We start from the raw sequence: 13,191 nt of genomic DNA on the forward strand, positions 1-13,191 counted from the left end.
AAATCTTATAAAACTATTGAAGAATTTTATCATTTTAAAAAAAATAAATTTTAAAAAATTTTAATGTATCAAATGAGGGAACCTTTTTTAGAGTAATAAATAATCTTTTTGAATAATTTTAAGATATGAAATATTCTTAAATTAATATTAACATATTAAAATAATTTTAAAAAAATTAATATTAAATTATTTTAAAAGATTTTTTTAACTTTGAATAATACGAATCAATTAATATTATATGTTAAACTAAAGTTATAAAAATATAATGACTTTTATTGTACATAACCATACTTTTAAATTTAATAAGGTCTTGTAAATTATAACCTCTTTTTAATATTAAATTATTTAAAAAGATTTTTTTAACTTTAAATAACATGAAATCAATTAATATTATATATTGAACTAACGTTATAGAAATATTATAACGTTATTCTACACATGAAATCAAAAACCGGATTATGTGTAGAAAGCAATTTCAATAGAAACCAAAATTTGTTCTTCCTTCTCTCTTTTCACATTACATCTTGTTCACCTCATAAAACTTACTTCCCAAGCCTGTCCAATGAACATTCTCTTTTATATCATGTGAGAGAAACAGATTCAATTGAAGTAAATTCATTTCGTAGAAATTTTATCCCCCATCCGACCATTTTACAAACGTTTTGCCGATGTGTGGTATCAGCTGGCTTACTTTTCAGCTCATCTTTCTCAGCTGAAGATTCAATTTTTGAGAGAAAAAGTTCCAACCTAGGTGTATCTTGATGAAAGATTGTACCTTCAGTCGTGCCCTACTATAAAGAAATTAGGTGTACACATCATAATAATTTAAACCAAACTCGCGTCTGAGGCTGAGAGCTTCTGTATAGGAACTTCAATCATTTTGAAGCGATCGATGACAAGGATTCTGCGCTCATGAGAAAACATGATAAGATTGGTACAAGCAACAATTGGGCCAGAAGCCTAAAATCTGATAAATCATATAATATTTATATATGCTTATTTAATTTATATTAAATACGTGTCAAATATTAATATTATCACATCAAAATTTCACATACTAAATAAAAAATATATTTTTAAGTTATAATTTTTATTAAAATTTTAAATCGTTCTACTTTAAATATTTTTTATCGATTTTTTATTCTTACGCTTAAAATTATCAAATAAAAGGCAGAACATGTTGATAAGTAATTGAATATTTCTAGCCCTTTTTTTCCAGGGACCCAGCTCCTCTTATGCACTAAAAAGATATGGGAGAGGCGGGGACATTTACAATCTATCTGAATTGTTTGTGACTGACTAAAGCACTCAGACCTCGCAACGCATTGGGCCAAAAACAAAGCAGCAACGAAACAATCTTTTATTAGCAGCTTTACTCATTTAACATGGATAATACAATTAAAAAAAAAAAAGGGCACACGTGAATGTTGAATTTTACCTATACTTTGAAAATCCATAGTGCTACACAAATGAAGGTAATTATAGTAGAAAGAAATGTGACCATCAACTTGCAACATAAGATAACATCCCTTCTTAGCTCCATACGGAGCATCAGAGGCAACCCGTTTCACCACAATCATAGGCCAGCAACAAAAAACACATCGTCACTTGCTCAACCAGTAGATGAAGATAACAAACGTGCATACAGATGCAACGAGGGACAGAATGATTGTATCCATAGACTTTTTCCTCTTTATTGCAGACAGAATATGATTTACCTGCGCAATAGGACATGATAGTGTGTAGGTGAAAATAGGATGTAACAGTTGAAAACCAGCAGTGATGTTAAAAGAAGGCTTTGGGTAAAATTTTCACGCATTGTAAAAAGTTTTTCCATTCAGATTTATAAACTGTCCTTAAAATTATCAATCTTCGTGTGCAGACAGAACAAATTCTCAAACTTACTAAACTCGTAGTATATTAGATCATTTATGATAGGATCAATGTTACAAATAACCCTTAAACTCTAGTAAAATGTTCAATATGACAACAAACTTTAAAAATATATAATGTGTCATCTGAACTATGAATCTATTAACTAGTATGATACTTAGAGGATTGTTTGGCCGCATGTGTCTTCATTTGAACAAACTACATTATGAGTATTACATTGATTAACAAATTCATAATTTAAATACCATGCTAAAAATTTTTAAAATTTAGATATTATATTAAATATTTTATTATAGTTATTTGTAACATTAACCCTTTATAATAATTTATTGCAGATGTTTCATTCTTTCATTAACTAATCTATTTTCTAAAGCATGACCACTTTTTTCAAATTTCATATGCTGTAGAAATCTTAGAAAATGGCATGCGGGACACCTAAACTATAGGATGCTAATTAAGTACTTTATAAATGTCTGAAAGTTGAAACATAACTGACAAGATTAACAAGTATTCATACTGTTGGAAGGCGGCTGCCAACATTGCTGAGCTTTAAATTAATCCCCCCAAAAGTTGAACGTTGAAGAACAAGTGCACCAAGAGTTGCTTGAGCTTGTGAAATCACACTATCCATCTGGAAAACCAGAATTCAGTTGGCAACTTCATATGAACTAAGAGCGACAGATGAAAATTAACATAATTCTTATTTTTTCCTCCAAAGTCAAGTGAGATCTATAGTCATCTAATTTTACAGAGAAACCATCCAAACAATGGCTGGTTAAGAAAATATTTCATATGGCAGAGAGAATCAATTAACAGGAAGTGTTTTCTAGCATAACATCTTCAAAATATTTGTATTCCAAACAATAATGAAGGTTTTTCTTTTTTGGACAGATGAAAATTACAAACAATGAATTTTTATCAAGCTTCTTTTAATAAAAGCATACACTCCAAGATTGTTGTACCAAGAAAAGGGAAAAAAAACTGCAAGACTACCATCATCCTCCCAAATGATTCTTTACAATGAGTTATGAACCTGATAAATTATATATCAATCTTGGAAATCAATCAAGATGGTATGAACACTTTAATTCATTTAGACATCTCACCAGAAAAAATATCAAAATGTAATTTTGAAACATAAAAAATAGAAACTTTGAATTTTCTTGAACAAGAATGGTCAAATTTATGTAAATCAGAAATTATAATTCTCATTGAGGTTTCATTCAAGATCCCAAATGTTGAAATCCAGTAATTAATTGAATGAGACTACACCTCTAAGATACAAAAATTTTGCCCAAGTTTTATGATCAACATTATCACAACTTTTTCAACCTTGTAACCAACTCCAAACCATTCCTTTTAGACCTTAAACTGAAATAAAAGGAATGAGAAGATGATAGGAATGCATACCAACCTAAAAAATCCACCATTAAATCCATATTTCATTGAGAGTTCTTTTAATTTATTTTCTCTATTTTTTTCTTCTCAATCGAGTATTAATTAATTAATGAATCATTAAACTTTAAGTTCCAAACATCAACTGCCATTAAAGGCATTTCTATAGAAGGAATAAAGTAATGTCATCATAATCACACAAAGATGCATTGTCAACTACTATTAACCTTACACACCTGTCCTGTACTTCGGCTGATGGCTGCATGCTCCTTAAGTAGAGCCTGTTCTGTGGAACCAACACCTTCTTCCAAGTCTAATCTAGTCCGATCAAACTCCCTAAAATCATCAAGAAGTGAAGCATGTTCTTGTTTAGCTCTAAGGCTAGAGCGGAGACGATAGAACTCCTGCACTTCAATCAGGTCTAAGATCATATTAGTTTCTGATTGGTTCAATAGTAATAAATCATGTTAAAGTTTTTATAGCAAAAGAATGTATATTTGGAGGGTCCAAAAGGAGGTGTGTGGGGAAAGCTGCAAACCAACAAGTGCCTACAGATTTATGAAGATTTCAAACAAAAATAATATGCTGGATACAAAAAAGTTGTAGAAACAAAGTATATTTTGAATATCTCCAGCATAACATGACATATGACCTTTAACATCACTATAAAGGCTCTTACTCTCTTCGCTGCTTCATTATTAGTTTCTGAACAGATTGGGAGACATAAAGCCACTGTTGTTTTAGCTTTAAATCAAAAGAGGCATAACAAGGGAGAAAAACTTGTGTTACAGGGACAAAAAAGAAGAAAAGAAAATAAGAAGCAATGGACAAAGATTGTCTGGCAGAGATAGATAAACAAACAACAATTAGGAAACCACAGTACCTGAGTGAGATCTTGAAGAATTTCCTGATGCCGAGTCAAGGTATGAGAAACCATTTCAGATCCACCAGACGATACCCAGTCTTGCATTTGCATATTCACTTGTTGTAGCTGTTTTAGTAGTCGGTCTATACCAGATTCAAGATTGCTCTCTTCTGAGTCAACTTTCGTTGAAACCTTAGTGGAGACCAACTTACGGTATATATTCATCTGCTCATCCAACTGAGCTTCAAGTTTCCTTGCCTGCAATAATAGTGAAACAAAGTTGTTACAAGAATCAAAATTTGTTGCCCAAATCAATTACTAGAACCAACTGTTAACCATTTCCGAATAAATTCAATGCTTTTTGGGCAAAGAAAAGGTTCTTAATGCCAAAAAAGTAGTTTCAATGGCATAATCTTGATGCCTTAAAGAACTTAAAAATCTAAATGAAATATGGGAGTTAAATAGCAAAAGGTTATAAAGGTCGAGAGAAACATTCCAAAAACAAGCTTCTGACTTAATTTTCTGAAAGCATCTATTTTCCCAAAATTTTGATAAATAATGACCCAAGGTAAAAATGAAGATCATATTCTTCCAATGTTAAACGTATAAAGTCACTATGCAATATAGTGAACCCCGGCTAGAGTAATGTTGAATTAGTTATCGAAGCTATAATGGCAATGTATTGATGCCAGACATGGCAACTAAAACTTACAAAGTACATTACCACTCATATAATTAGGTAATGGGGAGTGAAACATTAAAGTTCATTTTCTCCAATATGAAACTTGTTAAAAAAAAAGTCCATTACAAGAAGCCGTTATATTCAACCAGTCAGGCAGATGAGCTATTGTGTGGAGCAACCACTCAAGCAGATACAATCTAAATTCAGTGTAAGAAATTTGATGCACAACTAATGGCTAATTATATGTTTCCTTTAGTTTTTAGCACAGTGTAAATTTTTAAAGAAAGACACAAAGTTTACATTTTGCAATATCTTTTCAGACTAGGAACCTACTGGTAAATCAGTATAAATTCAATGTTTTTTGGGCAAAGAAAAGATTTTTTATGCTAATATCCCAATGCCTTAAAAAACTTAAAAATCTAAATGAAATATCAGAGTTAACTAGCAAAAAGTTACAAAGGTCGAGAAAAACATTACAAAAAGAAACTATTGACTTTATTTTTCTAAAAGCACCATTTTTGTCCCAAGGTAAAAATGAAGATCATATTCTTCCAATGTTAAACATATAAAGATCACTAGGCAATGCATAGTGAACCCCAGCTAGAGAAATGTCAAACTAGTTATCAAAGCTTACAATAATGGCAATGCATTGATGCTAGACATGGCAACTAAAACTTACAAATTACATGACCATTCAGATAATTAGGTAATGCAGGAGCAAAACATTAAAGTTCATTTTCTCCTATATGAAACTTGTTTAAGGAAAGTCCATTAGAAGAAGCAGTTATCCTCAACCAGTCAGGTAGATAAGCTATTCTATGTGGAACAACCACTCAAGCAGGTTCAATCTAAATTCAGTGTCAGAAGTTTGATGCAGAACTAATGGCTAATTATATGTCTCCTTTAACTTTTAGCAAAGGATCAAATTCTTAAAGAAAGATACAAAGTTTGTATTTTGCAATATCTTTTCAGACTAGGAACCTACTGATTCAGCCAAGCCTTTGCCTCCACCTCCAAAATTTCAAATGGAAATCCATATTGAAGTATGGACCTATATGGAGACGTCATTCCATTTCATTTTTGGACAAAATTCCTTTTATATTTTTCAAGGTAGATAATGTACTAAATCTTGTCTTCCATCAGTGTCATCTACAAGAGTTAAAACAACAAACGAATCTAACACTGTCTACATTATTAGATTTGAACCTAATGCTGTCATTAGTATTTCCCAATTCTAGTTGTTGGCAAGTATATTGACACAAGGTTAAATTGGCTCTAGTTTTCTTTTGCAATATCAACAGCACAACAAAACCAGAAGATAAAATGAGCATTTCTACCAAGATATGCGACATTTATCTTCAGCAATGGTTACATGAAATTTCCAGCATTTCTGCCCCACAGGTAAATTTCCAGAAATAACAAAAGTTTTAGTAAAACTATATTCTTAGTTAAGGATCTAATTAGTTTTAAACAGATTCAATTCATTGGAAATTAACTGAAAATTTTCCCCATTTTTTCTATGAGCAACAAATCCATAATCTCTATTTGTTTCTCAACATGATTACCCAGAAAGCACAGCGCCTGTAGCTAGAGAATCCAGATTTCGATTTTATTTCAACAGATTCCGATCAGAAAACTCACGTACTCAATAAAAATTAAAGAAATTTAGACGCTTTGGTTAATGAGAGGTAAAAAACCCCGGCAAAAATATCGTTTCATTTCTTAAAAAAATTTCCAACAAACCAAAGACAGAATCCAAACAAAGCAACCAAAACTACCTCAACAATTCAAACCGAATTCAATCAAATCTGATAGAATTATACAATCCTAGGTTTTTTTTTAGCCCCCAATTTTCCAGACAGAATTAAACAAAAACAAAGAAAAAAAAAAAGAAAAAGAGGATCGGCTAACCTGTTTGCGTAAAGCATCCCATGAGCTCGGCAAGTCCATCAGTAAACAGATCGATCGCTCAACAAATTCTTAATTTTTCTTCTTCTTCTTCTTCTTCTTCTTCCTTCGATTAGTTTTATAAATCCTTCGAAGTTTCTCGTCTTGTTTTCATTTTTTGAGGGTTTTTATTTTTTTTGGTTTATTTACAACTATTTTTGTCTGATAGTACAATTAAAGAAATGAACGATTAAAACGTTTCGTTTTAAAGGCGGGTGGGATTTGTTTGAGGGGTTGTTTGCAAACAGAGACAGGTCGTCTGCTCCCCAACGCCAATTTGGAGCCGATTTGCGTAATCCTCAATCAACATTAAAAATGGAATAATCAGCTGAGCCTTTCTTTTTCTACATTCTTTAGAATTTCCAATGAGGTTGTACATTTGTAACTCAAATACCCTTTCCTATTTCTTCATTTCGGAAATGTACCCTGCATTGCAGCTCAGGATTTGCAATACATGAATCACGACAGAAAATAATATTTCCTTCGTCCGAAATTATTTGAATGATATTGATTTTTAAAAAATTTTTATTTTAATATATTTAATATTAAAATTTAAAATTTTTTACAAAATAAAAATTTTATAATTTTTAATATCAAAAAATAAAAAAATTTAAAATTTTAATTTTAAAATACAAAAAATAAAAATATTAAATATTAAAAAAATAAATTTTGGATTTTGTGACTACTAGTAATCAAATTTGGATAGAGTTTGAGTATTAGATATTAATTTTTAACTGTGTTTGGGTTTCATTCTTAGGTAATAATTGTTAATCGGATTTAAGTATGAATGGTTGAGTTTTAATCGAGTTTGGGTTCATTGTAATTTCTACATTTTATTTATGAAAAAGATAATATTTAAATAAATTTTTTAACTTTATGCTTCACTTTAAAAGTATAAAATAAATCTTTAATTTTTTATTATATAAAATTAAGATTATGGATATTTATTTCATTGTAATTACACGTTAAATTTAAAATTAATTGAATAAAATTCCATTGTAGAAATAATTAAAATAGTATTTAAATAAATATTTATCAACACATACATCCAAATAAATTTAATTAAGCTTTTTTTTTTATAAACTACATTAACTAACTAAAATAAATTTATTAAAATATTTATATTTTGCAATATAATTTCGTTATCATAATAAGATATAAATTCAATCTTCCCTTATTGGCTATATCCATCCTATGTTTAAAAAAATTCAATCTCAAAGAGTTTAATTATTTTCATTTTTAATTGATTTTCAATAGTTTCTTTGAATATTACTTAAATAAACATACCAACTTAGATTTGTTACACCTCACTTCTTTTTTTTTCTTTCCCTTTTAGCTTTTATTTTGCACGTTTTCTATTGAATTTATTTTTTGGCCTTTTTTTTTCATATTTTTACATTTTCTATTTGCATAATCTACTACATCAGCCATACAATCTTTCTATTTTCTAAGACTTAAATTATTAAGTAGAGGGTTAATAGCATCAAAAGTTTCTAAATTTTAATCCAAATTTTATTTTGATTTTATTTAAAATGTTTTAATCAAATATTTACTTACCCAAAATGGTCTTCTATGGTCTTTTCAATCTATGAAATCATATAAATTTATAATAAATATCAGTTAGCATCATATAACAGTGTCAGTTGTTATCTCAAATAGCAAATGAGAGATTAAAATAAAATTCTTTCAAAATTTAAAGATAAAAGATAAAACTATTTCAAAATTTTATATATTTTATGTATATTTTATAAAATATTAAATTTAAAATTATATTTTTATAATTTTGTTCTAATTTAAGCCATTAGTTATATCTTTTTTTTCAATAGGAACATATTTTTAAACATTAAAATTAAATTAAAAATCAAATTCCTTTTTAAAAATTCAATAAAATTTTAAAAATATTATTTTCTATTAAAAATATTATTTTCTATCAAAAATATATATTTTTAGAATATTAAATATATTTTATTTTCTCTTTCAAATATATTTTATGAACAATAAAAAAGGAAAAAATAAAATGATTAAAGAAAAATTGATTTTTAAATATTTTATAAAATATTATAATTTAAAATATTTTTTAATTTTTATTATGATATGATTTATCAATAAAATTATATTTTTAATAGAAAATAGATTTTTAAAAAATTAAAATTAAGTTAAAATTTTCAAAATAATTTTTTAAAATTACATATCATTTTAAAATATTAAATAAAACTTTTTTATACCGACTTAAAAAAATAAATAAAAACTCTATATCATTTTATAATATTATGTAAAAATTTTCATTTTATTTTAAAAAATAGATTTATTAATCTATTCAAAATTTTATTTTCTATATAAAAATCTAATTTTAATCTATTTTTTGTTAAAAACTTTATTTTCATATAAGCTAAAAAATATAATTTGAAACATTTTTATTTTTTCTTTTTAAAAACATATTTTATAAAATATATTTTTAAAGGAAAAATAACGAGATTTAATATTTTTAAAAAATAAATTTTATGGATAAAAATAATATCTTTTATTATGATTTATGAGTAAAATAATATTTCTAATAAAAAATAATTTTTTTAAAAATATATTGAATTTTTAAAAAAATTTAAATTTTAACTTAATTTTAAGTTTTGAATACCTATTTTTTATTTAAAACAAAAAATCTATTACAACAAAAAAAATATAAAAATATAATTTTAAATTTGATATTTTTATAAGATATGTATAAAATATATAAAAATTTGAAATAATTTCTTACTTGATCTTTAAATTTCGAGAAAATTTTATTTTGATTCCTCTTTGTCACACGAATACCAGTTGACATTATCATATAGTTTTAACTAATAATTACTATCAATTTAAACAATTTCATAGACAAAAGAACAAAAGCAAGATAACTTTGTGTAATTGAATATCCAATTAGAAGTTAAAACTTTTTAAATATTAAAGACCAAAATAAAATTTAAATAAAAATTTAGAACCTATAAATGTTATTAACTCCTAAGTAAATGATTGGAAAATATCAATCCCTGCTACATTAAAGGCACAATATTTGCCATTCTACTACATTAAAAAGTAATAATTGAATTGAATTATTTGCATAATCGAATTTGAGTCATTTTGAATGTAAATTATTAAAATTTTAAATCAAATCTATATATCAATTTTAAGCTCAAATTTAGATAATTTTAATTTAGATTAATTTAAATTTAAATAATTTCAGGTAAAATTGTTAACTTTTCTTAACCAATTCAAGTTGCATTATATAAGGATTTGGACAGATTTTTAAAATTTAAATTAGCTTTCATAGCTTTAATCTGTTTTTGAATTAGCACTTTAAAAGTCAAAACCAAGGCTAACAAATTAAAGGTTGTTGGGGGAAATAAAATCACCTACAAGTGGTAATCGGCGACCCTTGTCCAGGAAAGTGAGCGTAAAATCTGGTGACTAGAATTTCAGTTGTATAAACCAAAATATGTGTGACACTGCACCTTTTTCTTGTGGTTTCTTTATTTATCTTCAGTAACTTAAATAATTCTGAACGAGAAAATTAAATTATGTTCTTCAGCAAAAATACTAAGGATGAAAATCATTGGCAATGATTCAAAAAACGGTGTTATAGTGAAATAACGGTCATGAAATTATAGTCGCGCCACTATCCGTCATTGCTATCGAGGAAAATACGATTGAAAAATTTAATCACATTCAAAACGGTGTGTAGTGATCGCTAAAAAAATAATGTAACAGAGAATAATGATAATAACGATCTATTATTACCACTATTCTATTTTTTCATCATCAATACAAATTAAAAAAAAAAAAAAAACTTTTAACACAATTTGTCAAGATTCTCAAAATTTAGAATAAAACAACTAAGACTGCAAAAGAAAAATAAAAACGAAAGCCAAAAAAAAGATAACTCAGTCATATAGTCATATTCTTAGTTTTAACTTTCAAAATCAGACTATTCTTAGTTTTAACTTTCAAAATCAGTCTAAAAAAAACTTAAAAAATAGACAACCATTTAATCGGCAGGCAACTACTCAAATTCAAATTAGTCTCAAATCTTCAATCAATAATCAAAATAAAAGAAGGTAAGAAAAAAATTAAATTACTTATTTTTTTTTGGTAAAATTTTTATATAATAATATTGATATGTGTGTTTATAAAAGAGATAAAAGGTATACAAGAGAGAGAAATATAGAAAAAAAAAAAAGAGAGAAGAAGAAGACTTGAATAAGGTTGGTTGAGTTTATTTGAGGAAAGGCTAAGGTAACACATGAAGAAGTTTAAACTTTGAAGAGGAACTAGCCAACCAGGGGAAATTTTGGGGGAATTGTGGAGGTTGTCTGTGAATGAATTGTGGAATGGGTGAGGGGGGTTGCCGAGTCTTATCTGGGGTTGGGTGGGGTGTGTTGGGGGGTAAGGTGGGTGGGGTGGGTAGTTTTTATTTAATTTTATAATTAATTTTATTAAAATATAAATTAAAAATTTTGTAATGGGGTTATTGAAGATGTTTTTGATCAAAAATGTCATGAATAATCCTAAAAAAAAATTTTAATGGGGTTATTGAAGGTGTTTTTGACTAAAAATATTTTCAATAATCTCTCATAAATTTTTGTGACGTGATTACTTAAAGCGTTTTTTGCCCAAAACACTTTGAATAATCCCAAAAAAACTTTTAATAGGGTTATTGAAGGCATTTTTTTTTATCAAAAACAGTTTTAATAATCCCTTCATAAATTTTTATTACGTGATTACTCAAAATGTTTTTCATAAAAAATGCATTGAATAATTTCGAAAAAAATTTTTAATGTGATTGTTGAATGCATTTCTAGCCAAAAACACCTTCAATATCCTCTCCTAAATTTTTATGACATAATTAAAAATTACAAAATTTAATGTAAATTCAATTTTTAATGGGAGAATAAGTAACATTAATACTTCTAAATATAAGTTCATTTTGTTTTTATACAAAATAACAAACATGTCACCACGTTATTTAATTTTGTAATTAATTTTATTAAAATATAAATTTAAAAATTTATAATTTTTAAAATTTTTTTAGATAAAATTTAGTTAGAGGAATTGAGATTTTATAATTGAAAAAAATTAAAAGATTAATAATTTAAAATGATATATATAGGGATTTTAGATGAAAATTTTTAATAAAATTTTTTTGTATAAGTTAGATGAAAAATAATTAAAATTAAATGTTATATTTTGATTTTGTTATTTATTAATTTATAATTTTATACTTGAAATTTAATAATTTTTTTTGTTGTTTTGGTGTTTATGTTGTTGTCGATTCTTTTACTATTAAATTAATTCTTATTAATTTACTTTTATTTTTGTGTAATTATTGAATATTCCATTTATTATATAATATATGGAAAGCAATTTGTGATAAAAAAATATTTACATCAATTAGTTTGTAAAAAGATTAAGTTACTTAATGAATTTAGTATTTTACGATTTATTACTTTTAAGATTAAAAATTACAAATTAAAAAATTTAATATAGATTCAATTTTTAATGATGAAATAAGTAACATTAATATTTCTAAATATAAGTTTATTTTATTTTTATACAAAATAACAAGCATATCACCACGTGAAAAGTTCTCAAGCAAAGAAGTAAAGGGCATGCCAAATGGTGATATAAGTTGGCATTTTGGAGCACATGTGCCAAATATAAAAGGAAATGTTTTATGCAAACTTTGCAGTAAAGTTATAAAAAGAAGAATAATGCATTTCAAGGAATACATTGCTTATAAAACTAGCAATGTTGCACCATGGCCCAACGTTATTGGTATGTTATATTTTTATAATTCTTTTGAAAATACATTGCTTATAAAACTGGCAATGTTGCACCATGGCCCAACGTTATTGGTATATTATATTTTTATAATTCTTTTGAAAATATTATTATTAATTTCTCAATAAAAATTATAAAATTACATAAGCATGTGCAACTAATTTTTCCTTTTTTCTTAACTATATTATTATAGGTATGGTAAGAGAAATTATGTTGAATCTTCTTTAAGAAAGCAAATTAAAGAAAGCTAGAACAAAAAGAGAAAAGATGAATTCTTATCACAATTAAAAGGGAAAGACTATGACTATGAAGGTTTTATTGATGAAGACATTGCTACTAGACAAGCCATGTGAGATAGTATCTAATAACAACATGAGTGGCACAGAAGACAAGAATTCAGACAAAAAACTGGTGGTTGCACATAATATACATGAAGAAGGACAAAGCTCTCATGGCTCAGTTACTAAATATTTTCATGAAAAAATAAGGAAATCAACTCCCAATGAATCTGAATTTTCATTAAGAAAAGCTATACCTGAATTAGTTAGAAGTAAGAGTTCAAAGCAACCAAAAATAAATTATTAATTTTTAAAGACAT

At 26.5% G+C, this 13,191-nt stretch overlaps 1 protein-coding gene across 4 annotated transcripts; it reads right to left on the reverse strand.

Moving 5' to 3' along the window:
- Positions 1-479: 479 nt before the first annotated feature.
- LOC111278789 (Golgi SNAP receptor complex member 1-1-like) lies at positions 480-7,023 on the reverse strand. Of its 4 annotated transcripts, none has more exons than XM_089764619.1 (5): positions 6,747-7,019; positions 4,172-4,411; positions 3,525-3,692; positions 2,390-2,524; positions 480-909 (listed from the first exon to the last, which is right to left on the reverse strand). In XM_089764619.1, the coding sequence occupies exons 1-4, from the start codon at positions 6,783-6,785 to the stop codon at positions 2,405-2,407; spliced, it is 567 nt and encodes a 188-aa protein (XP_089620745.1). In that variant the 5' UTR covers positions 6,786-7,019; the 3' UTR covers positions 480-909; positions 2,390-2,404. The 4 variants fall into 4 exon arrangements, with proteins under 4 accessions (XP_089620745.1, XP_022721153.1, XP_089620744.1 ...); XM_022865418.2 differs by lacking the exon at positions 480-909 and adding an exon at positions 1,340-1,718 and having other exon boundaries at positions 2,411-2,524; positions 6,747-7,023; XM_089764618.1 differs by lacking the exon at positions 480-909 and adding an exon at positions 1,340-1,718 and having other exon boundaries at positions 6,747-7,018.
- Between the last annotated feature and the right edge of the window lie 6,168 nt (positions 7,024-13,191).

The sequence above is a fragment of the Durio zibethinus genome, chromosome 8, assembly GCF_047325235.1.
Source record: "Durio zibethinus cultivar Kanyao isolate XHJ-2024 chromosome 8, ASM4732523v1, whole genome shotgun sequence".
NCBI lineage: Eukaryota > Viridiplantae > Streptophyta > Magnoliopsida > Malvales > Malvaceae > Durio > Durio zibethinus.